This window comes from Lepidochelys olivacea (genome assembly GCF_965140295.1).
Source record: "Lepidochelys olivacea isolate rLepOli2 genome assembly, chromosome: 26".
Lineage (NCBI taxonomy): Eukaryota > Metazoa > Chordata > Testudines > Cheloniidae > Lepidochelys > Lepidochelys olivacea.
In genome coordinates, this window is record NC_140436.1 from 15,622,386 (window position 1) to 15,650,043 (window position 27,658).

General features: G+C 56.0%; 1 protein-coding gene across 3 annotated transcripts; it reads right to left on the minus strand.

Annotated features, from left to right (window-relative positions):
- Positions 1 to 2,112: 2,112 nt before the first annotated feature.
- On the minus strand, positions 2,113 to 27,566 carry LOC311513318 (interleukin-36 receptor antagonist protein-like). 3 transcript variants are annotated; one of them, XM_084615046.1, is made up of 6 exons: positions 27,368 to 27,566; positions 12,944 to 13,057; positions 10,925 to 11,051; positions 4,971 to 5,174; positions 3,974 to 4,098; positions 2,113 to 3,263 (listed from the first exon to the last, which is right to left on the minus strand). In XM_084615046.1, exons 3-6 carry the CDS (start codon positions 10,992 to 10,994, stop codon positions 3,054 to 3,056), a joined length of 609 nt encoding a protein of 202 aa, XP_084471172.1. In that variant the 5' UTR covers positions 10,995 to 11,051; positions 12,944 to 13,057; positions 27,368 to 27,566; the 3' UTR covers positions 2,113 to 3,053. The 3 variants fall into 3 exon arrangements, with proteins under 3 accessions (XP_084471172.1, XP_084471170.1, XP_084471171.1); XM_084615044.1 differs by having other exon boundaries at positions 12,877 to 13,057; XM_084615045.1 differs by lacking the exon at positions 27,368 to 27,566 and adding an exon at positions 24,929 to 24,972 and having other exon boundaries at positions 12,877 to 13,057.
- Positions 27,567 to 27,658: the final 92 nt, after the last annotated feature.

A 27,658-nucleotide genomic window follows, 5' to 3' on the forward strand; every position in this document is an offset into this window, starting at 1 on the left:
AGGAAAGTGATCAGGAACAGTCAGCATGGAATCACCAAGGGCAAGTCATGCCTGACTAATCTAATTGCCTTCTATGACGAGATAACTGGCTCTGTGGATGAAGGGAAAGTGATGGACGTGTTGTTCCTTGACCTTAGCAAAGCTTGTGACACGGTTTCCCACAGTATTCTTGCCAGCAAGTTAAGGAAGTATGGGCTGGATGGATGCACTATAAGGTGGGTAGAAAGCTGGCTAGATTGTCGGGCTCAACGGGTAGTGATCAATGGCTCCATGTCTAGTTGGCAGCCGGTATCAAGTGGAGTGCCCCAAGGGTCGGTCTTGGAGCCGGTTTTGTTCAATATCTTCATAAATGATCTGGAGGATGGCGTGGATTGCACCCTCAGCAAGTTTGCGGATGACACTAAACTGGGAGGAGTGGTAGATACGCTGGAGGGGAGGGATAGGATACAGAAGGACCTAGACAAATTGGAGGATTGGACCACAGGAAATCTGATGAGGTTCAACAAGGACAAGTGCAGAGTCCTGCACTTAGGATGGAAGAACCCCATGCACCACTACAGGCTGGGGACCGAATGGCTCGGCAGCAAAGGACCTAGGGGTTATAGGGGACGAGAAGCTGGATAGGAGTCAACAGTGTGCCCTTGTTGCCAAGAAGGCCAATGGCATTTTTGGGAGGCAGCCTGGGAGGGCACCGCTCAGTGGGGCGGATGCTCATTGACCTGAAGAGCTGGAGGCCCAGACCCTGGCCGAGGGAAGCCCACGTCTTGGTGTTCAGGAAATCAAAGCTGGGGGAGACACAGCCTGGGGCAAAGGGACACAGGCAGCACCTCCAGCCAGGGCCACAGTGTGGCCCATTGGTCTGGCCCCAGAGCCTGGGACAGAAACTGGCCCCCTGAGCCCTGCTCCCAGCCAGGCTCCCGGCGCCATCCCTGTGGCCTGCCGATCGCAGGGACAAGGGGGCAATTTTCACCAGGCTCTGGTCCCCGCTGGGGCCCCCATGAGAGTTTTCAGTGGCACATAGGCAGTGGCAGGTCCTTCAGTGCCGCTGAACACACCCGAAGTGAAGGACCCACCACTGCTTCTTCCACTCCATGTCTCCAGCGAAGTGCCCCGAAGACCCGGAGCGGAAGGATCCCCACCGCCGAAGACCCCAGGCCCCCTGAATCCCCTGGGCGGCCCTGCCTGGGCACACAGAGCCCTGGTGCCTCCTGGTGACTCAGCACTGCTGTCTGCCCAGCCAGTGCATGATGGGGAGGGACAGCTGCAGGGGGGTGTCTGGGCATGGGGCACCAGGCCAGGGGTGTAAGGAGGGAAGAGAGAGGGCCCACATGATCTCTTTGCCCAGGAACAAAGACAAAGGGCGGAGGAGGGGGCTGCTGGACTGGGGACAAAGAGCAGCGGGAGGCCATGGGAATGGGGACACATGGACGGGGCTAAGACTGGCCAGGCCCCTGAGGCCCCTGAGGACAGCCTGTGCTGTGTTCAGACATACAATGAACCCACCTGTCACGGCAGGCTAGAGATCGGGGGGCATTGCTCCCCTGGGTGTGGCGGCCCCGGGGGCCCACGGCAGAGCCAGGTGTGCTGATGGCTCAGAGAGGTGCGGGCCAGGAAGTGGGGTTTAATCCCCGAGAGTGAACCCCCGGGGAGGGCTGTCAGACTGATGGGCCATATGGAGCTGAGAGAGCACGGGGCCCGGGAGTCCGGGACACCTGCCTTGCCGCCAGGAGCACCCTCCTGCCCCTTCTCTCTGCCCAGAGACCTGGAGAGAGGCCTGGAGACAGCCAGGGAGCCTGGCTCGTACAGCTGTGTATATGGAGCTGGGGGATCCGGCCCTCCCCCATGGATCCCCAGTCCCGCTTACACTGCCCCCAACCGTTACCTCCTGCATCCCCGGCCCCCTTCGGTTCCTGGGGTCCCCCCATCCAGTTACCCCCCAGCCATCCCCTGCCTGACCAGCCACTGACCCTGGATTTCCCTCCTCCAGCCCACTGCCCATTGGTTCACCCCCATCCCCCATTTTCAAATGTCGACCACACACTCAGCCGAATTCCGCCCCCCCCCCCCGCCCCGCCTGGCACTCGTGTGTTTGGCAGCGATTCCCTGGGCATTTCGAGCCGTTTTATTTCTCAAAACAGCCTGTACAAAGAGAGGGGAAAGCCAGACCCACAGATGGGGGTTGGGGGCTGGTATGAAGCGAGAGACCGAAATGAACCCCATATGCTCCAACTCCTCCAGGCCCTGCCACTTAGCCTCTTGTGCCTCGAATACGGCCCCCAAGGACCCACACGCCAGCCTCTTCTGGCCCTAGCTTTTTTAGGGGGGGCCAGGGGGTTAGCAAGGGTAACCCCAGGGGCAGCTGCATCCAAAATCAGCCACACAAGAGTGACAGTTCCTAGCACCGCAGCTGGCCCAGTGCCGGAGCAGATCCCCAGTGGTTACAGGCTGTGGGACCCCCGGCACCAGAGGGTTAAGAGCAGGCTGGAGAAACCCGTCAGACTCGATCCTGCCTCAGGGCAGCAGCTGAAGCAGACGACCCCCAAAGGTCCTTCCAGCTACAAGTGACCCTGGTTCTCTGCTGGCTGGGTGCATAGACCCCCACTGGCCGGGCCAGGTACACAGGCCTCAGGCTAGAATCCAAGATCTCTTCCCATCAGCAGTACTCCGTCAGCCCCTCTAACGGGACCGGGAGCAAAGCTGGGCCAGGCCTCGTGCGCCCTGAGAAGTGGATCCGGTACAAATCAGTCGCTTGCTTCCCATGCCAGCTAAGACTTCAACCCCGGGAAGGCGCTGGGGCCGGGAGACAAACTGAGCCCCGTTGCATGTACTGGTCAGTGCTACGCCAGGGGCTCAGGCACCGGCCAGTCAAAGAGCTGACAGGCCCAGGGAAGACAGGGAAACTGAGGCTGCCATGCCCTCCTGGGGTTCCCATTGGGGGTGGGTAGCTCTAACCCCCCCCACGGCTAGCCACCGAGAGGGCAGGACTGAAGCAGCACCGTGCCCCAAGGATAGGGCTGGTTTCTGGCTCCTGCTGCCCGGCCCCCACCCGGGGCCTATTTGCGCTTGAAATAGAAGTCGGTGATAGCAGCTTCGCCCAGGCGGGCGGTGAGGCCGATGGGCTCGTTGGCCTGGGCTGAGGTGCAGAGGAACCAGCCTGGGTAGGCAGCCGCCTCGAAGCGGTGCGTGCTGCCGTTGTAGGTCTTGAAGAAGGTGAAGCGCTTGGCCTCCTCATGCTTGTCAAAGAGCTCGGTGAGGTGCACGTCCTGTGGGGGGAGGGCGCGGGGAAGAGGTTAGAACGAGCGATGCCGTGGGACAGCCGGACACAACGCCCTCGGCGCCGGGATGAGTGTGGGGCTGGGAGGCTGAGCTGGGCCCCAGGGGTGACTATTTGTATTGACTAGGGAGGGGGATTGGGGCCTACTGGCCAAAACCCAGCCAGGCCCATTGAGAGGCCAGGGCTGTTCCCTCCTCTCTGACCTGTGGGCTCAGGCTCTCTGCAAACTCAGGCATTGGCTCTGCTTCAGTTCCATTCTGCACAGCCAGGATGCCTGGAGATGAACCTTTTCTGTGATAAGAACAGGAGGACTTGTGGCACCTGAGAGACTAACAAATTTATTTGAGCATAAGCTTTCGTGAGCTACAGCTCACTTCATCGGATGCATTCATGAATGCATCCGATGAAGTGAGCTGTAGCTCACGAAAGCTTATGCTCAAATAAATTGGTTAGTCTCTAAGGTGCCACAAGTACTCCTTTTCTTTTTGTGAATACAGACTAACACAGCTGCTACTCTGAAACTTTTCTGTGATGAATGCTGAGAGTGTGGGGCACTCCCGTGACCCCAGGAGGTGGGCTCCAGATGCTGGCTGGTAGGGCCTACGCCCTGGTCCAGCCCTGGCTCTGAGCAGGGCTTTGAGAACCCCGCAGCAGAGACTCAGGGAGGGGCCGGCAGGGGGTCCCTGGCATGGCACTCACCTCCAGCTGCAGCCGGGGCTGCTTGGCTGTTCCACACGACAGGCCCTGCCTGCCGCCTTTGATGCCCAGGATCAGGGGACACCTCTTGCGCTCCAGCCCCCTGTTGGGGACCACGCTGACCTTCTCTGCAGAGGGAGATCGGGAGGGGGAAATGTGATCAAAGCACGGCCAGGGCCTCCTGCAGGCCAGGTCACTGACCTCCCAGCATGGGTTGCTCCTGGTCCCCCCTCACTGCCTTGTGGTCCCATTGTCCTCCAGGGGCTAGGCTCCCTGGCTGGACTACATCTCCCAGGATGCACCGTGGTAGAATCATGGGTCTTGCATGGCAGTGCATCTTGGGAGCTGTAGTCGAACTGGAGAGCTTGGCCCAGAGAGGAGAAGAGAAGAATGAGGCGAGTGAACTACAGCCCCCACGAGGCCCTACAGTAGCTAGGGCAGTCGCGGTTCAATCCCTCCGGGCAAAGTGACACCAAACTTCCCCCCGTTCCCAACCTGCCCCTCCCTGCTGGGCAAGATTTGGACTGTTCACCCCAACTCGGGATGGAAACGAAATTCGAAAGGTGGGAATTTCCCCAGGCTTGGACCTGATTTCCCACTGGCCCTAGGAACAGTGGAGGGTCTGGGTGGGGACTCAGGACCATGCTCCGCCCTTCCTGGGGTTGTAGGACCAATAACGCTTGTTGCAAAGGGTTCCCCTGAGCAGCTGTTCTATTAGTGTGCAACGTGCCAGCCACTGGAAAGAGACTGGGAGACCAGCAAAGCGAGTGGGGTAGGGGGCACCTGGCTCTGCTGCTATCTCAGCTCCTTGGGGTGGGCATCGCTGGCTGCAAACTACCAGGAGCCTTGTGTGGGGACAGAGCCCTGCCTGGCGTCTCCCAGCACCCGGGAGCCAAATGGACCAAGGAGGCTGGAGCCAGGTGCGGAGGGGACTTTGGGAAGGGGGTGGCGTGAAGTCACTAACTGTGAACCCCCAGCAGGTACCCTGGGGGCAACCAACCTTCCTGGCTGGCATTTTCACCCTGCAGGTTCGCGGCCACCAGCCTATTGTCCCGCAGGTAGAAGGCCTTCTGGCTGGTGTCGCGGATCCAGTAGTGGAGCGGCTGTTTGGACGGCCGGAAGCCAGGGGTGGGCCGGAAGCCAGGGGCGGGAAAATTCATAATCTCTGTGCTGGACGTCCCATCCCCGCCCTCGCCCTTGGCAGCTGGGAAACAAACCAACAAGTCCATTACCCAGGTGCTGCTGTGTGACCCCCCCCCCAGCCTCCCTAAACCTGCCACTGGGATCCCCCTGCCTGCGGATCCCCCTCCCTGCCTCGCACCTCCGTCGCTGGAGTCCCCCTCCCTGCCCCTGCACTCCCATGGTTGGGGTCCCCATCCCCCTGCCACCGGGGTCCCCAGCACGACAGGGCCCTGATCTTGGTCAGGTCTGGGCAGCGCCCAGCACGACAGGGCCCTGATCTCGGACGGGGTCTGGGCAGCGCCCTGATCTCAGCCAGCTTCTCTAGCTGTGGCTACACAGTTGCTAATACCAGACACCCCCCTGGACCTCCAACTGCTGGTCTCTCAGGTCATTTTCCCACCAGGGGCCTGTAGGGACCCCAGCCTCTGCCTCACCGGATGGGCCCTGGGCTGTGATGGACCCTGTGGGCATGGGGGGCATGGGGCACTGCAGACAAGTTGCTGTGACGAAGTGGGACTGTTCTTAATGTTTTCTCTGAATATTGTGGGGGTGCCTCAGTTTCCCCTAGGCAGTTCTTAAGTATCTAGGTGGTGGGATAAGGGTGTATGATCATTGCAGAGCCCTAGAGGACAGGTGTGTGCAGGGGTCTGGACACAGAGAATGGCCGACACCCTGTTTCCTGACAACTGATGGCCGGGGCCCTTCCCCCCTGCAAGGTGAGAGCTAAAGGGGTTGGAAAACAAAGGAATCAGGTGACCTCCTGGCCTGGGAAAGGGACAAAGCCCAGAGGGGCAGGGGCTGGAGGGAGTTTCAGTTTGGGGCTGGCTGGGGACGAGGAGTGAAGTGCAGACGGGGTTGTCTGGCTCACTGCCCCCAAAATGGACCCAGCTGAGGAGTCCTGTTCTCTGCACCTACAAGCTCTGGTTTAGACCATGTTCCTGTCATCTAATAAACCTCTGTTTTACTGGCTGGCTGAGAGTCACATCTGACTGTGAAGTTGGGGGGCAGGACCCTCTGGCTTCCCCAGGAGCCCGCCTGGGCGGACTCACTGTGGAAAGCACAGGGAGGGGCAGAGGATGCTGAATGCTCCAAGGTCAGACCCAGGAAGGTGGAAGCTGTGTGAGCTTCTTGCCCTGGAGATGGGCTGCTATCAGAGAGGAGACTTCACCAGAGTCCTGCCTGACTTCGTAGGGAGCAGTTCCCGAGCATCGCCTGAGGACTCCGTGACAACTGGTGGCAGCGGTGGGATGTACTGCACCCCGTGGATGGCGCTTCCTGCAGTAACTGACTGGGGAGCAGTAAAACGAAGGGAGATTGACAAGGACCAGGCGTGCTGAAGGCTCAGAGAGGGGCGGTTTCGGGGGGCAGTTAACCCCTGGGAGTTTGTGACCAGCGAGAAGGACTGTGCAGTAATGGGGTCCCCCTGGGAACTGCGGTGAGCATTCTCGGGGGCGGAGGAGCCTGCAGCTTGGCTCTGGGAGAGAGAAGGACTTTTGCAGTAACAGGGTTCCCCTGGAGATTGCAGCGAGCAGTCCAAGGGGCGGAGGAGTCTGCAGCTCGACCCTGGCAAAAAGGAGGTGACCTCGAGAAGGGCTGGCACACAGGGGCCTGGAAACCGTGGGGAGCTGAGAGCACACAGGCCTGTGAGTCCACAACAACTTGGGAACAGTGGAGTGATCCTGTCACCGTATCCTTAAGAAGGACATTGTAACCCGGTGCAGAAAGAGAGGGTTGAGCATTGGAAAGTTCACCAAAGCACAGTTCATCGTGCAGCTGGAGGAGGATGACCAGGAGATTCTTACCCAAATGGGGCTATAGCAGGATCTGGGAGCAGCTGGAGTGGGAGACAGGCATCCCCAAGACTCCTGTCCCCAACCAGACGGGGGTCTTCACGATCGGGTTCCCCATCGGGGGATCGGAGACAGACGCGATTGGAGCTGAGTCCTAGAGAGCAAGAGGACCGTGGGAGACAGCGAGAGCCCGAGAAAGAGCTGCAGAAGCAGCAGCAGCATGAACTGGCGGTGGGGAGCAGAGAGGCCTAGGGAACCCCCCAGGGGTGAGTGGGGATAGACCCCAGGGTGCCAGCTCTGCGGGGAACCTAGAGACTAAATTGCTGCCCCTGGTTAAGGAGGGGGGGATGTGGATGCCCACCTCACTGCCTTTGAGCAGGCTGGTGATTTGAACCAGGGGGACCCTGCGGAAAAGCCCCGGTGTCTAGCTTCCTTGCTGGGTCCCAAGGCCGTAGACTATATGTCTGTGTGGAGTCTCCTGGGCTCAGGCCCATCAGACCTCCAGTGGGAGCGGAAGGTGATGGTCAATGGGGAGACATTTCTGGGGTGGCGAGACCCTGGGACAGAGAGAACTGTTGTCAGGCCCCTGGTGGTGCAGCCTTAAATGCTGGGGGGCTGTGTGACCTGGGTGAAGGTCCCAGGGATGAAGCCCCTCGCCCTGCCTATGGCCCAGATCCCTGTGCAGACACAGGAGGGGTGGGGCTGGCTGGTAGTTGGGGTTCTCCAGGATATCAGCTGTGAGGTCCTGTTGTGGGATGACTTTGTCTCTTTGGGACCAGATCCAGTCCCTGCTCCTGTAACGGCCGAGGATTTGAATTTGAATCTAGGGAACCAATTGACTAAGATGGAAATTGTCAGTGAAAATGCAAATGACCTGGCTGGCAGGGGGGAGGAGAGGCTAAGCTCAGGATACCTGCCTGCCTGTAACCAGACCCCTGGGGCTGGGTGGGACAGAGAGATGCTCCCCACCCCCTTGCACACCGGAGAGGGGGCTCACGCTGGCTCTGATGCAGTGAGGAAAGTAGCGAGCTCGCTGCCTGCCCACACTGGGAAGCAAGGGCAGCGCTGAGCACAGTGGGAGCTGAGACCCCAGCTGAGTGGGGGGATCCACAAGCAGGGCAAGTCGGCTGCCAACCAGGTTTGCCTGGTCCAGAGGCGCTGCTGGGAAGTGAGTCCATGACAATGATGGAGCTACCGGGGACAGGGCTCAGTGGGGCTGTGACCCCAGGCCCAGCCAGTGAAAGGGAAGACTGGAGAGCTGAGTCTGCAGAGCAGAACAGCTGGGTAGTTAATCTCTCGAGAATGCAGGGGATGGCAGGTCTAGTCTCATCTCTAGACACTTAGGATAGGACTTGTCGTCTCTCAGTGATTTGAACATCTAGTGCCTTGTGGAAGCAGAGGTTGGTAAGGGAAGGAAAACAGAGCTTTGAGAGCACAGCTTGTCAAGGGGAACCTGAGAAGGGTAACTGCGATTTGCTGGAAGTAGCTCAGGGTAGTGAGAAGAGCAGCAGGGGATCTGTTGGGAGTGGCAAGGTGCCTGGTAAGGAAAGTCTGGATGAGCCTAGGCAGCCTTGTGAGCTGATGGCTGTGTCTAGTCAGCAGGGTGGGAAGGCGAGGAGAGTGGAAGATGAGTGTCCCTGGACCTTGCCTGTTACCTGGGTGGAGAATTGTGACAGTGAAGGAAATGTGTCTGTGTCTGTCAGGGGTATTGACTTGCCTATGGAGGGAGCCACCCCAGTCTCCAAGCAGTTGTCTGTGACCAGCCTTGTGTGCTGGGACCAGGGGAATGAGATCCCAAGCTGGGTGTCTGGGGAAGGAGAAAGTGTGTCCGGCTCCTCTTTGTCTGTGGAGCAGACAGAAGGGGCCTTTCAGCCTGTGCCGGTTGAGGGGAGTGCAGTTGTCTCAGAGTTGGTTCTGGATTCAGCTAAAGTCCAGGAAGGGAAGGGTCCTAAGTTTGTGTCTGCTCGGGAGAATGGCCCTGTAACTAGGTCGCATCCAGTTAGTGTCTATGCAAAATCCCAAAGACCAGACAATTCTGGTGCTTGTATTTTGCCTGTTGCTAGTGTGTTGTTGGAAAGGGTGGAGCAACTCTGTCTAATCAGGGTGAGATCCTAGCCAGGGCACAAGGAGAGCATGAAGGTGATGTGATTGTGTTACCTACTGAGTGTGTGGAAACCTGTAGCAAGAAGGAAAAGATTCCTGAACTTGTGTGTGGCAAAGGGAAGGAGAATGCTTCTAACCTTTTATCTAGGAAGTCTGTAAGTTTGCCTGAGAGGGGATTGTGTAGGAATCCGCCTGATGGGCCAGAGGTAATTCTGGATGTAAGGGAGACCCAGAAAGAGTCTGTTGTTGCTCAGGAAAGTGCAACTGAAGGGTGTGAAAGTGATTTAATCAAGAAAGTTTCAGTTCCTAACAGCCAGAAATTTTCTGTTGTAAATGGATCCACTGACTGTCCTGTTGAAAGATCCAGTGTGGATAGCTTTGAGAAGGTCTCAGATGGAGTGAAAGCTGTTAAGAAAGTTAAACAGTCCTATAACCAAGTGGCTGTGTTTGGCCAGCTTGTTGGGGAGACAAGGCTGTTGAGAAAGGAATGTCTCCATGCTGATTCTGTACGTGAACAGTCTGTGTCCCAGATGAAGAGGGTGCTGGGCTGCCCCAAGGAGGCAGGACTGATGGTAAAAGCTGAAAAGTGTAAGGTGGGGATGTCAGAGGTGTCACACCTGGGCCAAAAGGTGGAGAGTGGATGCCCAAGCCCAGAGCCGGCCAAGGTGGGAGACAATCAGAGAGTGGCCTGTTCCCCAGACCAAGAAACAGGTCCAGGCCATTATCGGGACGGTGGGATACTACTGGAGGTTTGTACCCCTCTTGAGCTCCCCAGCTGCCCCATCACTGAGCTGTGTAAGAGGGGGAAGCCAGACGAGGTGGTCGGGACCGAGCAGTGCCAGAGGGCTCTCTGTGCGCTGAAGGAGGCTCTAATCCAGGGCCCAGTAAATCTGGTAAACCCAGACTTTGCCAAGGCCTTTACAGTGATCACCGACGCCTCAGACACAGGGCTGGGCGTGGTGCTGATGCAAGCCGATGCTAAGGAATGGGAGAAAAGCTGGGACATCCATGGAAACGTTGGTGGGGTCGAACTTCCCCAGGTCACTGGCTAAAGTGACCCCGCTCAGTTCGGTCTCGAAGGGGGGAGAGATGTGACAAAGTGGGACTGTTCTTAATGTTTCCTCTGAATAGTGTGGGGGTGCCTCAGTTTCCCTTAGGCAGTTCTTAAGTATCTAGGTGGTGGGATAAGGGTGTATGATCATTGCAGAGCCCTAGAGGGCAGGGGTGTCAGGGGTCTGGACACAGAATGGCCGACACCCTGTTTCCTGGCCACTGATGGCCTGGGCCCTTCCCCCCTGCAAGGTGAGAGCTAAAGGGTTGGAGAACAAAGGAATCAGGTGCCCTCCTGGCCCAGGAAAGGGACAAAGCCCAGAGGAAGGGGGGCTGGAGAGAGTTTCAGTTTGGGGCTGGCTGGGGACGAGGAGTGAAGTGCAGCCATGGTTGTCTGGCTCACTGTCCCCCAAAATGGACCCAGCTGAGGGGTCCTTTTCTCTGCACCTACAAGCTCTGGTTTAGACCATGTCCCTGTTGTCTAATAAACCTTCTGTTTTACTGGCTGGCTAAGAGTCACATCTGACTGTGAAGTTGGGGGGCAGGACCCTCTGGCTGCCCCAGGACCCCGCCTGGGTGGACTCGCTGTGGGAAGCGCACAGAGGGGCAGAGGATGCTGAATGCTCCGAGGTCAGACCCAGGAAGGGGGAAGCCGGGTGAGCTGTGTGTCCTGCAGACAGGCTGCTCCCAGGGAGGAGACTTCCCCAGAGTCCTGCCTGGCTTCGAAGGGAGCAGTTCCTGAGCATCGCCCGGGGACTCCGTGACAGTTGCTAAGCAGCATCCACGTCTCCCCCTCTGGCACAGCTGCCCTTAGCCCCTGGGTCGCTACCTTCATCCAAGAAAAGTCTGAACAGCTCCTCCATGTCGGGGTCCACGACCGACTCCGAAACCGGCTCCATCCTCAGCCCTTCCCCTGAGCCCAGCCTGGACAGCGGTGTTCCTGCAGCGCTCTCCAGCTGGAGAGGAGAGACTGAGGTCAGTGATCTCAGTTGCCCCACACCGTAGCCACCCCCGTGCACAGATCAGCGGTCTCAGAGCTAGATCCTGCTGCAGGGGACCCTGCCCCAGGGAGTCACCTACCCACATTTGACTCACAAGCTTGGCAGGGGGGCATTCTCACCCCCTTCTCTGCACCCCCGCTCCCAATCACAGCCTCCTGGGAAAAGCATCAACCCCAATGTGCCCCTGGAAGGGCTGGCCATGGGGGACAGATACACTCTGTAGCACACAGGGGGCACCTGGCTGATTCAGGGGGCAGCAGCTTGTGCAGCTGGGGGTCTTAGCTGACATCCAGTAGCAGGGAGTTCCACAAACTATTTGGCTGTCAACACCATTGCACTCTCAGCCCCAGCTGAAGGGGAGGCAGAGCTCCTTGGGGGCGATGGCGGCTGGGACAGGGCAGAAAACGCTGAGTTCCCCACCCCAGGCACAATGTATCCGCCAAAGGGAGACCCCAGCCCAACCCCAGCCCTTACCCCACATGCACAGTCTGCAGCTGGCTCCCCTCCTCCTGTGGCTTCACTATCAACAAAGGGAGATGGTGACCAGAGACAGCAGCATCACGGCCAGATTTTGCCCCGGGCTGCTGACCTCTCAGGATGCCCTGGGCTCCCTGCACTAGCCCTGCCAGTGCCCCTCACTCCCGACCCGCAGCCCCTGCTAGCCCGGCCCTGGACTCCCCACACAGCAGTGGATCGATACCAATTGACACCAGCAGAGGATCTGGACCATTGATGCCCATGGAGCCACTGCTGATCGCCAGCGGTGTGAACTGGGCACGGAGGTGGGGCCTGCTGGTGCCATCCCTCAGTGTTAGCCCATGTTGGAAGGCTCCCAAGGCCAGTCCAAGCCCAGGTGCGGGCGCATCCAGCTCACAGCTCCAGCCAGCCCGGTTCTCCCGGGGCGCGTGGGTGGAGGGTGCAGGCACGGCTCACGAGCTGTGCTCACAGTCACCTGCCCATGCCCCGTGGAGCCCGGAAAGGCAGGGATCCCACACGTGGCCAGCCTCCATGTACAGCTTGGGGGCTGGGACTCACCTGTGGGGTGTCCCCCAACCCACATGTGACTCTGGGGTGCCAGACATGGCTGAGCCTTGGGGGGAGAGGCGGGCACCTGGCATCGGTCTGGAATGGGCAGGATTCCTGGCTATCACAAAGGCCTGACCCTGCCTGTGGCTGGGACCAAGCCACAACAGTGGGGCTTCGAGATGGGCCACATCAGTGTGTCTCTAACCAGGGAGCCGGGATTCAGACTGGGGCAGAGGGGGGCATCCTTCTCCAACACAGCCTATAGTGCCAGGATCTGCCCACAGTCCCAGGACGGCCACATGTGCAACAGCAGAGACTTTAGTCTGCAATGGTGACATGCCTGCGGTCATCACTAGGTTTCAGAGTGAATGCCTGGCTGTGCAGGATGGTGGCAGGTCATAGTCCTCCTAGGCGTTCTTTCTGACCATGGAGGCCTGAGCCCAGAGGAGTTGGTGGAGCTCTGCTGCTTTACAGCAGCTGAGGTGCCAACCCAAGGGGAGACCTGCCGGTGACACCAAAGGCTTTGGGCTTGGGCCTGGGCCAGCCCTGGCAGGCCCCTGTACCCAGGTAACTCCCCAGGCATGAAGGCTGCAAAGGGCTCTCTGTTCAGCCAGCAGCTGGTAAATCCTAGCTGAACCCAGCCCCAGGGCCCACCTGGTAAAGCACTGGATTCCTGCCCTTCCCTGTTGCCCCTGGGAATATGCCCATACCCCATCAGCCCCATCCCAGCCAGAAGAGAAAGCAGAGGACCCACCGGGTGCTAGGGCAGCAAGCTGGCAGAGGAGGCCTGTGGCACTGGGAACCCGGTGGGAGAGCGGTACCTGCAGTCCACAAGTTCCTGTGAGTTCTGGAGCGTGCCGTCGCACCAGTCGCACCAGCCGGGCAGCTCCACAGCTACTTATGGGGCCCTGCTGCACAGGGAGTGTCGGTTACACCTGGGATAATGGGCCGGGAGAGGACAGCGCTGATGTAACATGCAAATTCAGCTGACACATGGTGGCTTCCAGGAAGGGGCAACACCCAGTCCCGGACAATAAAGCTGGGGAGAGCCCATGAACTGAGTGACGTATGGGCAGGGATTGGGTCAGTCTGGAAACCCCAATGCAGGAATCCTCAGATAGAAACCTGAGATTGGGGCCCCGTCAGGCCGGGCACTGTCCAGACCCCGACCGAGATCAGGGCCCCATCGTGTCAGGCAAAACCCCAACTGAGATCTGGGACCCATTGTCCTGGGGGCTGTGCAGACCCTGTGACGCTGCAGGGAGGGGGGAGTGTTGACCTGGGAATGTGGCAGGGGAGTTTCACTGGGGGTGGGAGACCTGAGAGCCTGTCACATGAGCCAGGAGGGGGAGGGGGGAGGTAACACCTCTGCCTGGGAAACTGGACAAGAGCTGGAGGAGAGAGACTGCTGGGGGAGGGGGGGTTGGTTTCAGTTTGGGGCTGGGTGGAGGAATGCAGGGAACCCCAGGGCTGGGGTCTGAGCTCCCTGCTCCCCCAGAAGGACTTGACTGAGGGGTCCTCGTTGTACCCACAAGCTCTGTTTGAGACTGTGTCCCTGTTGTCCAATAAACCTTCTGTTTTACTGGCTGGCTGAGAGTCTCAGTGAAACCCAGGAAGAGGGGTGCAAGGCCTGGACTCCCCCACACTCCGTGACAACTGGTGGCAGCGGTGGGATGTACTGCACCCTGTGAACGGCGCTTCCTGCAGTAAGTGACTGGGGAACAGTAAAATGAAGGGGAATTGACGGGGACCAGGCGTGCTGAAGATTCAGAGAGAGACGGTTTCGGGGGGCGGTTAACCCCTGGGAGTGTGTGACCAGAGAGAAGGACTTTTGCAGTGACAGGGTCCCCGGGGGATCGCAGCGAGCGGTCCCAGGAGTGGAGGAGTCTGCAGCTCGACCCTGGCAAAGAGGTGGTGACCTTAAGAAGGGCTGGCACACGAGGGGTTTTTCCTGGAAACTGTAGAACGCTGCCCGGCCTGCGAGTGGCCAGCAGGGAGATGTACGCTAAACGCCTTAAGAGCGACCTGGTGGAGCTGTGCAGGCAGAGGGGGCTGCGCATCGGGAGGTCCACCAAGGAACAGCTGATTGCCCAGCTGGAGGAGAGGGATCGCTTCGACGACCCGATCCCTGTCCCTGAGGGAAGCTGCCCGGCGGATGCAGGGTGGATCCCTGGGGCCTGACCGGGCTGGGAGGGGTCAGACTGCTGCCGAGGACATCCCGAGACCCTTCCTACCTAGGCCTGGGGGAGGGGTTGGGGGAAGATCCCGGCGGAGCTCCCCATCCCTGGAGCAGATGCGGCTGGAATGGGAGAGGGAGATGAAAATGAGGGAGCTGGAGGATCATGAAAAGCAAAGTCAGCATGAGCGGGAGGAGAAGGAGAAACAACGTCAGCATGAACAGGAGGAGAAGGAGAGGGAATGTCAGGAGAAGGAGAGGCAACGTAAGCATGAGCAGGAGGAGAAGGAGAAACAGAGACAGCATGAAGAGAACCAGAGACAGCATGAACTGGAGCTGGCCAGGCTGAGGAGCAGTGGGGCCCCGGCTGCGGTGAGTGCGGGGGGACCCAAGACTGCAAGGAACTTTGATAAGTGCTTCCTGGCCCAGCGGAAGGAGGGGGAGGACATGGATAGCTTCCTGACGGCCTTTGAGAATGCCTGCGAGATGCACAGGGTTGACCCTGCAGACAGGCTCCAGTTCCTCACCCCCTTACTGGACCCCAAAGCCGTGGAGGTGTACAGCCGGATGACAGGGCCGGAGACAGGGGACTATGAACTGTTCAAACAGGCCCTGCTCCGTGAGTTTGGGCTGACCCCCGAGATGTACTGGAGAAGGTTCTGGAGTCAGCGTAAAATGCCTGAGGTCACCTACCTACAACTGGTCAACCGGATGCAGGGGTATGCCCGCAAGTGGGCAGCTGGGGCCCGAGCTAAAGAGGACCTGCTTGACCTAATCGTACTGAAGCAACTGTATGATCAGTGCCCGTCCGACCTGAGGCTGTGGCTGGTGGACAAAAAGCTCGAGAACCCCCAGCACGCAGGGCAGCTGGCCGACGAGTTTGTGAACAGTCGGTCAGGGGGTAGCCGGGAGGAGTCCCAAAAGAACAGCCCCCCCCCACCCCCCCCGATGCAGAGAGAGAGTCACCAGGGGGCCTCCCAGCGGGGAAATAGGGAGAACCCCCTCCCAAGGGGAACGCCTGGCGTCGGGCCCCTCCGACCCGCTCGAGGGGACCAACGTGACCTGAGCTGCTATCACTGTGCCCAGAGAGGCCACATATGGACCCAGTGCCCCGGGCTCAGGGACAAATTGAGCAGACCCAACCTACCCAGGGTTAACTGGGTAGGGACCCAGCTGGAGGAGGGGCAGACAGGCAAGGGGGGCTACCAGTTTACCACCTGCTCAGGAGGGAAGAGTACCCCAGGCCAACTCCGCCAGAGGGCTGGAGGCTCTGGACTCAGGGTGCTTGGTTTACAGGGTGGGCGCGGGGCTGTCCCTCCGGAGAGAGTGCCTTGTTCCCCTGGAGGTGGATGGGAGGAAGGTCAATGGATACTGGGATACGGGCGCGGAGGTGACGCTGGCCCGTCCTGAGGTGGTGGCCCCAGATCGGGTGGTGCCCAACACCTACCTGCCCCTGACAGGGGTGGGCGGGACCCCATTCAAGGTGCCCGTGGCAAGGGTACACCTGAAATGGGGGGCCATGGAGGGCCCCAAGGAGGTGGGGGTGCACCACTGAGGTTTTGATGGGGGGAGACCTAGAGGACTGGCCAAGCAAGCCCCAGACCACCCTGGTTGTGACCCGTAGCCAGAGCCAGCGAGGGGCACTGCACCCTGACTTTGTTGAGGGTACCACACCGGAGGCGCAGGACCCTACCCTGGTGTAGCCAGACAGCCAGCCCCCCCCCCCACTCAGACCAGCATTGCTGGAAACACAGGAGGAAGCCGGAACAGGGCACTTAACATATATTCCAGCACAGCCTTTGAAGCTGTGAAAGCACAGGTGTGCTGCTACAATGTGCCTCTGGGAACAGATACGACGATTAAGCTCCCAGCAGGCAGAGGCCCTGTGACAGACATGGCTCTTAGCCCCTACTAAATAGCGTGATGCACACACCCCAACATCCTAGGTGGGAAAATATTTACCCTGATAAAAGAAATGTCCAGTAGTCGAAACTTATTGTTTCTCTCCCTTGCAAGTGTAAACTACTCTTGCGAAAGCTGGCGTCACCCAGACAGACCAGCCCCAATTTGGCATAAGAAAGGAGAAAGAGAAGAAAGGAGTACAGAGGTATAAGTAGGGGACCTACAGCACCATGATTTTTGAGTGCTTTTCACTATCTATCTGCTGGTCAGATAAGTGACAGCCTCCCAAGGCTTGTGCAGCTAAGAGGGTCCCTAAGCCTTGTCCCTTATTCGTCTTTCCGCGGAATTGAGTGACCGATCCTGGCTTGGCACCGCTGGAATCGAGAGATGCAAGGAGGGTAAGAAGCACCCACACCTGATCTCCTATCTTTAGTGTACACATATTTTGAAATAGAGCTCTATACTTTGTTTTCTTTCTTTGGGATTGTGGCTTCAGTTTTGTAACTTGTTTGTGTGTGTAACATCTCTACATTTAAATAAGTAGGCACTAGCAATTTTGTAACCACATGATTAGAATCTAGCTTAATAAATTTTGGTAACCATTTGTGCATAAGCCTGACTTGTTTTCTCTGGTTTACTGTAAAGCAGCCAACACAATTAAAGAACCTCAGCCGTTTTGGCTCTAAAGCCTGGCCATTAGGTGAGAGTACTAAGAGCCTAGCGTTGAGTTGTGCCGCCTCCACGGGGCAAACTCTTGGGGCACCTGTCAGTCAATCCTGGCTGCCCGCTGCGAAGGAGCTCTGAGCTCTAGCAGTTAAAGTCACGGGTGTGGAGAGGCTCTTAGTGCTGCCATTGGGGCACCTGTCAGTCAGTATTGACTGCCCGCTGCGAAGGAGCTCTGAGCTCTAGCAGTTAAAGTCACGGGTGGTTAGGACCTTGGGGCATCCATCAGCCTAGCCCGGGCTGCCGGCCGCGAAGGGACAGTGTGTCCTAGCGGTTAAAGTCACGGATGGTATAAACGGGCATAGCTGGCACCTCACCAAACATCCTTGGCCGTCGGCTAACAGAAATTGGCGTCACGAACAGGATTGTGATATAGGCTGCACTACAGTAACACAATGAAACCAGTCATGATAAACACCACAGAATTCCCTGAGCTAGAGAAAAGTTTGACCCAAGAGGGATGGGGAAATCCTCTGGAGCAAAGAACTGCTGGAGAAATATTGGGGAAAACCAGCAGAGATCTGGCAGCATTTCTGTAACTGGAGAACTGCCTGCAAGATGAAGAAAGGGAAAGGAAAAGGTGCTTGTATATGGCTGCTTACTAACATTTGGCAAGCTGCCTGTAAGGATTATCATAGTCTGGCAATAGAATTTAATAGGCTGCAACAGGAAAGGGACACACTGCGCAAGGAATGCCAGAATTTAGATACCAGAGTAAGAACACTGAATAGGGATATGAAACATCTTCAGAAAAGATTACTTCCCTTAATTGAGAAAGAAGGGATAGAACGAAGGGAAAAGCTGGAGACTAAAACACGCAGAATCAACCGGGCTAAAGTTGAGACTGCTCTCTGGCTAGACCCTGAGGAATGGGATGGAGACATTTGGGATTCAGCAGATGAGTTCCCCTCCTCTGAGGAGGAAGGTCCCTCTGTAAAATTAAGACCAGCTATCACACATCACAAATCAGAAGAACATGAGGAAAATTTGAGTGGGGCAGAGCTGGATGAAGAAGGGGATGACAATTATCCATCCACCTCTTCAAAAACAAAGAAGGGAGGTAAAAAGGGAAAAGGGAGTAAAGCTCCAACACACTTTACCAAAATTACCACCCGCCAATATACTCCCATGTAGTTAAAAACAATCCAGGGAGATTTTGCTAAAAAGCCTGAGGAAGGTATAATAGAGTGGCTGGTCCGCCTCTGGGACACTGGGGGTGGATATATACGCCTGACAGCCCAAGAAACTGAGCGCCTTAACTTAGGTGCAGGAATATTCCTGGAACACTCAGAGGGGAACACCCCTAAAACACTTTGGTCTCTGGCTTGTCGATGGGCAAGAGGAATTTACCCAGCAGACCGAGATGAACCCACAGTAATGCACTGGACCAACATAGATGAGGTAAAAACAGCTCTATTAACTGTGGCTGTCATTAGCATGCTTGGCCAAAACCCTCAAGAGTTAGCCTATGAAAGCCCATGGGAGGGTCAGGTAGATGTAGATGATCTCAGACCCCTGCTTAAGGGAGTTCCGAGTAACCACAGGGCTATGGCACTGTCCCTTAGATCAGAAGCTGCAGCACATAACAGTACCTTTCGGGCACTGCTAAACCTTCTGGTGTCATACTTTAGAGAATTCGGAGACATCAGAGCACTGACAGGCAAAGCTAAGATGCGTTCCCTTCAGGGAAACAAGGGGGCACCATCTAAAGGACATAAAAACAAGCGAGAGCCAACCCAGGAGGAAAAGGAGCTTAGAGCCAAGTTGTGGAGACAATGTCTGGCTTTAGGTTATCCCAGAGATGTGATAAATGGACTGCCCACAGAGCGGCTAAAATTATTCACCACCTTTAAAAGAGCTGACTGGGAGACAACTCATGCTACTCCCAGTGCACCTCTGCAGCTCTCTCCTCTTTCCCCACCTGCAGACACCCGGTATACTCCATTGCTGCGGCAACTGCAAGAGTTACCAGAGCAGGGAAACTAGCTTGCGGGGGCCAATCTCCTCTCCTAATAAACCAGCTTAAATCCAAAGAGGAGAAAACAACAGCAAAAGACCCCCGGATACATGTAACTGTAAATGACAAACACATTATTCCTTTCTTAATGGACACGGGCTCAAAGGTCCATGATTAAGCGAGAAAGTTTTCAGGGCTCGCCACCTACTGGCGGAAAGCAGGTACTTGTTACAGGGGTAAATGGCAGTACCATAACTTACCCATTAGTTAAGATAAAACTGGATATCCCCTTGCAACCCCACCATCAGCCCCGAAGATATGAGGTGATTTTGGGCAATGCCAACATACTGGGCATGGACGTTTTAAGAGGAAAGAAGGGAAGGATGAATGGGGAAAGATGGGCTTTTGGAGTCAGTTCTGTTCCTCATGCCACCCACCTGGAAGAGGAAAGCCCTCCCCACTATTCTGTAAACTTACTTAGCAGCGCACCTGCTCTCCCGCCCTCAACAGTAACAAACACAAAGCAGTATAATGCCCCAGCTGAGGCCATAAGCCCTGTTACTGACCTGATCAAAGATTTGGAACAGCGAGGAATTTTAATTCGTACTCACTCTCGCTTTAATTCTCCTGTGTGGCCCATCAAGAAACCAAATGGCAAATGGAGACTCACTATAGACTATAGGAAGCTAAACAGTAACACTGGACCATTAACTGCAGCAGTCCCTAGCATAACAGATATTGTAAACACCATACAAACCTGGGATAAACCCTGGCTAGCAGTATTAGATGTAAAGGACATGTTCTTCATGGTCCCTTTGCAACCAGCTGACCAGGAAAGATTTGCTTTTACTTGGAAAGGTGTACAATACACTTTTACCCGAATGCCACAAGGGTTTAAACACTCACCCACTATTTGCCATGGGGCACTGGCAAAGGTCCTAGATGACCTTATCCTGCCACCCAATGTACAAACTGTGCAATACATTGATGACATCTTAATAGGTGGGAAAACCTCAGAAGAGGTACAGGAGGCTATGAATCAAATCAAAGGAGCACTAGAAGCCCTTAATTTAGAGTTACCAGCTGAGAAATGCCAAGGTCCCTCCCAAGAGATAAAATTCTTAGGTACTGTATGGATGGGAGGTAGGAGGTCTGTGCCTAATGACACTGTGCAAGAGCTAAATCAGGCACCCTCCCCTGAAAGTAAAGATCAATTGAGACAGATTTTGGGAACCCTGGGGTTTTGGAGAAAACATGTACCTGGCTTTGCCATTATCGCCAGACCATTGTACAATTTGTTAAAGAAAAGTGCTGCCTGGGAATGGGCTCCTGCCCATGAGGAAGCCCTCAGGCAACTGATAGGGGAGATACACACCTATCAGGCTCTGGGTCTCATACATCCTGAAGCCCCACTCCATTTGTACCTAACTGTGGGAGCCACTGGAATGTCTTATGCTCTCTGGCAAGACAGTGACACTGCTCCCAGACGACCAATTCAGTTTGGTTCCAAGTCATGGCAAGGGTCACAGGCTAACTACACGCCTTATGAGAAGGTGCTTCTGGCAGCTTACACAGCCTTGAGAGAAACTGAGGAATTAACTCAGGATAAGGACATCACAATTCACACTCCTCTTCCAATCATTACACCTATATTGGAAGGGAAAGAGTTACCACCTGGTGTAGCACAAAAGATGACTATCCAAAGATGGGCACTTTACATACACCACAGGGTAGGGAGTGCAGACACTGCACAAAACCCCACTATGATTCAGGAATCCCTATGGAAAGTAGGAATGCCTGATGAATACCGCCTACCTCCACAGCAGTCTCCCATTAAGGATGCTGCCCCATTTGATCCTTCTAAGCCTGAGGGAGTATGGTTCACTGATGGCAGTGCCAGGCTGGTCAAAGGAAAATGGAAGGGAAAAGCTGCAGCAGTGCCTGCAGACACCTCTGCAGCACCCCTAACTGCTGAAATTGATGGGTCAGCACAACGTGCAGAATTGGCTGCCATTAAACTGGCCTGTGAAGCAGAAGCCACCGCAGTATATACGGACTCCTATGCAGTATGGGCAGGTGCCACTCAGTGGATCACTAACTGGAAAAATAACCACTGGGAAATAGGAGGTAAACCAGTCTGGGGACTGGAATACTGGCAGTGGTTATATCAGCATGCCCTGCAACAACCCCTGTCTATAGGACATGTCTCAGCTCATCAGAGGAATAATACCCCAGCTGCACAGTTAAACGATTTAGCCGATGCAGCTGCCCAGCTCTTTACCACACAAGTAGAATGGGAACGCTTATATTCATGGTTACATGATAATTTAGGACACACAGGAAGTGATGAGTTAGTGCGGCAGGCACATATCAGGGGGTGGCCTATCACCCACAGACAGGCTAGAGACCTGGTGCAAGCCTGCACTATTTGTGCTGAGACTAGAAAACATATAGCAGAAGGACAAAGGTTTGCCAGGCTAAGAGATGGAAAAACACTATGGGCAACCTGGCAGGTCGACTATGTCGGACCACTGCCCACTACAAGGCAGAGGTGGAAATACATCTTGACTGGGGTAGAAATTGTTTCAGGAATTGGTTTTGCATATCCAACCCGATTGGCAACAGGGTTGTCCACAGTTATGGGACTAAACCGCTTAACAGCAATTGTCCCAATGCCTCAAGAAATCCAATCAGATAATGGTTCGCATTTTAAGAATAAACTTGTAAGGGAATGGACCCTTAACCATGGAGTCCAATGGACCTTCCACCTTCCATATCGACCTCAATCTAATGGCATGGTCGAGCGCTGGAATGGGTTGCTAAAGAATCACTTGAAGCCTACTGATGGCACATGGGGAGACAGACTGGACGAAGTGGTGCAGAGATTAAACAACAGACAGACTCCTACAGGAAGTCCAATCAGCAGGGGATTCTTCCCTACAGGGAAAGCTATCTCCCCTGCCAGAACACCACTGCACAGTTCCAAGTATGCTCCCGGAGACACTGTTGTGATTAAACACCCAGCCCTGGGAACCTTTACCTGCGTTTTGCACGCCTATAAAGAGAAAGGTGTATGGAGTGCCTTAAATGCTGATAAAAGGCTAATAACCATTACAGAGGCTTGGATCGCATCCAAGACCGGCTGACCATGTGATTTATTGCAGGAATGGTCCCATGGTTCCGAGCAACCTGCCAGCTAACCTGTCAGCAAAATGGACCATGCAGCAGACCTGTTTGATCACTAGAGACTACTATGGACTGTTGATATATTTGCCATTACTTATAATAGCAGGTGTAATTTTTGCTTTTGGTTTTAAAATAAGTTTTTAGCTAGAACACGACCCACCAGAGATATGTTCCTGCAAGCCCTCATGATCCTTCTGTTGGCTCCAGTCACCTTGGCAATACCAGAACATCCTCTTCGGGGAGCAATCCAAACCATCGCCTCAGCTGCTGGTGCTACCAATGGCTGGATGTGCACCTTGCTAGATTCAACCAATGCACTGGGAATTGAATTGGTACCACTACATGCAGTGGCTGAGAATGGACAAACCTCATGGATGCAATGGTTCGCTCAACACTTGGGATTCTCCCTCTCCCCGTTTTTACATTCGGTTGTGAAAACTGTTTTAACCATTTTAATTATTGTAATTGTTTTTTGTGTAACTTTATGTATTATGAAGCGTTTGATTCAAACTGCTCTTTCCTCCACACAAATCAGATACCTAGAGCTAAAAAGGGATCCTAACCAATTCCGCGAACCCTCATCCTCTAATTTGGTTGTTGGGTATTTCTAGATTTCCCCAAGGAGGGCAAGAGGTGCTGGCATCACCGCCACCTTGCAATCTGGGATGTAGTGTGGTGCAACAGGGGTGGAATGTAGCCAGACAGCCAGCCCCCCCGCCCTCAGACCAGCATTGCTGGAAACACAGGAGGAAGCCGGAACAGGGCACTTAACATATATTCCAGCACAGCCTTTGAAGCTGTGAAAGCACAGGTGTGCTGCTACAATGTGCCTCTGGGAACAGATACAACAATTAAGCTCCCAGCAGGCAGAGGCCCTGTGACAGACATGGCTCTTAGCCCCTACTAAATAGCGTGATGCACACACACCAACATCCTAGGTGGGAAAATATTTACCCTGATAAAAGACATGTCCAGTAGTCGAAACTTATTGTTTCTCTCCCTTGCAAGTGTAAACTACTCTTGCGAAAGCTGGCGTCACCCAGACAGACCAGCCCCAATTTGGCATAAGAAAGGAGAAAGAGAAGAAAGGAGTACAGAGGTATAAGTAGGGGACCTACAGCACCATGATTTTTGAGTGCTTTTCACTATCTATCTGCTGGTCAGATAAGTGACAGCCTCCCAAGGCTTGTGCAGCTAAGAGGGTCCCTACGCCTTGTCCCTTATTCGTCTTTCCGTGGAATTGAGTGACCGATCCTGGCTTGGCACCGCTGGAATCGAGAGATGCAAGGAGGGTAAGAAGCACCCACACCTGATCTCCTATCTTTAGTGTACACATATTTTGAAATAGAGCTCTATACTTTGTTTTCTTTCTTTGGGATTGTGGCTTCAGTTTTGTAACTTGTTTGTGTGTGTAACATCTCTACATTTAAATAAGTAGGCACTAGCAATTTTGTAACCACATGATTAGAATCTAGCTTAATAAATTTTGGTAACCATTTGTGCATAAGCCTGACTTGTTTTCTCTGGTTTACTGTAAAGCAGCCAACACAATTAAAGAACCTCAGCCGTTTTGGCTCTAAAGCCTGGCCATTAGGTGAGAGTACTAAGAGCCTAGCGTTGAGTTGTGCCGCCTCCACGGGGCAAACTCTTGGGGCACCTGTCAGTCAATCCTGGCTGCCCGCTGCGAAGGAGCTCTGAGCTCTAGCAGTTAAAGTCACGGGTGTGGAGAGGCTCTTAGTGCTGCCATTGGGGCACCTGTCAGTCAGTATTGACTGCCCGCTGCGAAGGAGCTCTGAGCTCTAGCAGTTAAAGTCACGGGTGGTTAGGACCTTGGGGCATCCATCAGCCTAGCCCGGGCTGCCCGCCGCGAAGGGACAGTGTGTCCTAGCGGTTAAAGTCACGGATGGTATAAACGGGCATAGCTGGCACCTCACCAAACATCCTTGGCCGTCGGCTAACACCTGGTGGGGAGGGAGCGCCGAGGGGCTTGGCTTAGAGAGGCTGTGGCCTCAGACCCAGCCAATGAGAGGGAACTGGTCCCCATCCCGTCCCCAGCCGCTGAGTTGCAGGCTGAGTTGAGGAAAGATCCCTCCTTGTGGAAGCTCAGGGACCTGGCCGACCTCGGTGTGGTACGGACCATGAGGAGAGGCTGCCAGGAGAGGTTCCTGTGGGAGAAGGGGTTCCTGTACCGAGAATGGGCTCCCCCAGGGGAAGTGGAGTCCTGTGGGATCAGGAGGCAGCTGGTGGTCCCCCAGAAGTATCGCCGCAGGCTCCTGTACCTGGCCCATGACATCCCCCTCGCAGGGCACCAGGGAATCCGGCGCACCCGGCAGAGGTTGCTACAGAACTTTTACTGGCCCGGGGTCTTTACCACGGTCCGGCAGTATTGCCGATCCTGTGACCCCTGTCAGAGGGTGGGGAAGGCCCGGGACAAGGGGAAAGCGGCTTTGAGACCTTTGCCCATCATAGAGGAGCCTTTCCAGAAGGTGGCCATGGACATCGTGGGGACTCTCACCAAGACGACCCGGTCGGGGAAGAAATACATTCTGGGGGTGGTAGATTTTGCCACCCGCTACCCCGAGGCAGTGCCCTTAGCTTCCATTGAAGCCGACACCGTGGCCGATGCGCTCCTGACCGTTCTCAGCCGAGTGGGGTTCCCCAAGGAAGTCTTGACAGACCAAGGCTCCAACTTCATGTCGGCCCCGCTCCGGTGCTTGTGGGAGAAATGTGGGGTCCGGCACGACTGGGCCTCAGCTTATCACCCCCAGTCCAATGGGCTGGTGGAGAGGTTTAACGGGACGCTAAAGATGATGCTGAAAACCTTTATGGACCAGCACCCGCAGGATTGGGACAAGTACTTACCGCACCTGCTGTTCGCGTACAGGGAGGTGCCTCAGGAGTCGACCGGATTTTCGCCTTTCGAACTGTTATATGGCAGGAGGGTGAGGGGCCCCCTGGACCTGATGAGAGACGAGTGGGAGGGGAAGGCCACTCCCGATGGAGAGTCAGTGGTGGAGTATGTCCTGATCTTCCGAGAGAGACTGGCTGAACTCATGGGCCTGGCCAGGGAGAATCTGGCCAGAGCCCAGAGGAAGCAGAAGGTCTGGTATGACCGCACGGCACGGGCCCGCGCCTACGCCCCCGGGGATCCGGTGATGGTTCTCATCCCTGTGAGAAAGAACAAACTACAGGCCGCCTGGGAGGGCCCTTTCAAGGTCGTCAAGCAGCTCAATGAGGTAAACTATGTGGTGGAGCTGTCGAACCGGGCGCACCACCGCCGGGTGTACCATGTGAATATGATGAAGCCATATTATGCCAGGGGGAATGTGGTGTTGGCCGTGTGTGGACAGTGGGAGGAGCAGGGAGATGACCCTTTAGTAGATCTATTCCCTGGGAGCGGAGCTGGTTCCCCGCTGGAAACAATTCCCCTCTCGGATCAGCTAACCCCTGCCCAGCAAGCTGAGGTCAGGGGGGTGCTGCATCCGTCCCAACAGCTGTTTTCTAACCAGCCTGGACGCACTAATCTGACTGTCCACCGGGTGCAGACAGGGTCGCACCCGCCGATAAGATGCTCCCCCTTCTGAGTCACAGGGAAAACTGCTCAGGACCTGGAAAGAGAGGTCCGGGACATGCTGGCTTTGGGGGTGATCCAGCCCTCTGCCAGCCCTTGGGCCTCGCCGGTGGTGCTGGTCCCCAAAAAGGACGGGTCGGTCCGGTTCCGTGACTATCGGAAGGGGTAGTATCTGATGCCTACCCCATGCCCAGACCGGACGAGCTCCTAGACAAGCTGGGAGGAGCTCGGTACCTTACCACCATGGACCTTACAAAGGGCTACTGGCAAGTGCCGCTGGATGCAGATGCCCCACTGAAATTGGCCTTTATCACCCCTCTGGGGCTCTATGAGTTCCTGACCCTGCCTTTCGGCCTCAAGGGAGCACCGGCCACCTTCCAGCGCCTAGTGGACCAGCTCCTGAGGGGGATGGAGAGTTTTGCCGTGGCGTATATTGATGACATCTGTGTCTTTAGCCAGACCTGGGAGGACCACGTGTCCCAGGTTAGACAAGTGCTGGACCGACTCCAGGGGGCTGACCATAAAAGCGGAGAAGTGCAAGGTGGGGATGGCTGAAGTATCTTACCTGGGCCATCGGGTGGGGAGTGGCCGCCTAAAGCCGGAACCAGCCAAGGTGGAGGTGATCAGAGACTGGCCCGCTCCCCACACCAAAAAGCAGGTCCAAGCCTTTATTGGGATGGCAGGATACTACCGAAGATTTGTGCCCCACTTTAGCACCATCGCCACCCCCATCACGGAGCTATGCAAGAAGGGGAAGCCAGACAAGGTGGTCTGGACCGAGCAGTGCCAGGAGGCTTTCCGGGCGCTGAAGGAGGCTCTGGTCAGTGGCCCAGTCCTGGCAAACCCAGACTTTGACAAGCCCTTTGTGGTGTTCACCTTCGCCTCCGACACGGGACTGGGGGCGGTGTTAATGCAGGAGGATGAAAAGGGGGAGAGACACCCCATCGTGTACCTGAGCAAGAAGTTGCTACCCCGGGAGCAACACTACGCGGCCATCGAGAAGGAGTGCCTGGCCATGGTGCGGGCCCTCAAGAAACTAGAGCCCTAGCTCTTCGGGCGACACTTCACCGTGTCCACCGACCACTCTCCCCTGACCTGGCTGCACCAGATGAAAGGACCAACGCCAAGCTCCTGAGGTCCACGTGAAGGGAAGTGCCAACCTGATAGCGGATGCCTTGTCCCGGAGAGGGGGCCCCGAACTTCCCCAGGTCACTGGTCAGAGGGACCCCGCTCAGCTCAGTCTCGAAGGGGGGAGAGATGTGACACAGCAGGGAGGGGGGAGTGTTGACCTGGGAATGTGGCAGGGGAGTTTTGGGGGAGGGGAGGGAAGATCTGAGAGCCTGTAACCTGAGCCAGGAGCGGGAGGGGGAGGTAACACCTCTGCCTGGGAATGTGAACAGAGGTTGCAGAAGGGAGCCTGCTGGGAGGGGGGAGGGGGGTTGGTTTCAGTTTGAGGCTGGGTGGTGGACCGCAGGGAACCCCAGGGCTGGGGTCTGAGCTCCCTGCTCCCCCAGAAGGACTTGACTGAGGGGTCCTGGTTGTACCCACAAGCTCTGGTTTGGACTGTGTTCCTCTTGTCCAATAAACCTTCTGTTTTACTGGCTGGCTGAGAGTCTCAGTGGATCCCAGGAAGAGGGGTGCAGGGCCTGGACTCCCCCACACTCCGTGACAGACCCCAACTGAGATGGGGAAGCTGAAGGCCAGACAGACCAACACAGAATCCAGCTCACCTCAGCTGCAGCCCAACGCCTGAGTCACGAACCCAGCTGTCCCTGCTGTGTCCCTTGACAGCTGCTGTCCTTTTGTGGCTGGTGCTATCGCAGATCTGTGGGGAGGGGTACTTGGGGTGTCAGAAGCATACGGAGCTGGGGAGTCCAGTGTTGTGCAGCTGGCTCTGGGGAGCTATGGCATACTCATGCTGGGCCAGTCCCCGCCTCAGGGCAGGAGAAGGCAGCTGCGAAAGCTGGGGGATGTTGAAATCTTGCTGTTGACGCATCAGTGGGTGGAATTAATGGAACCTG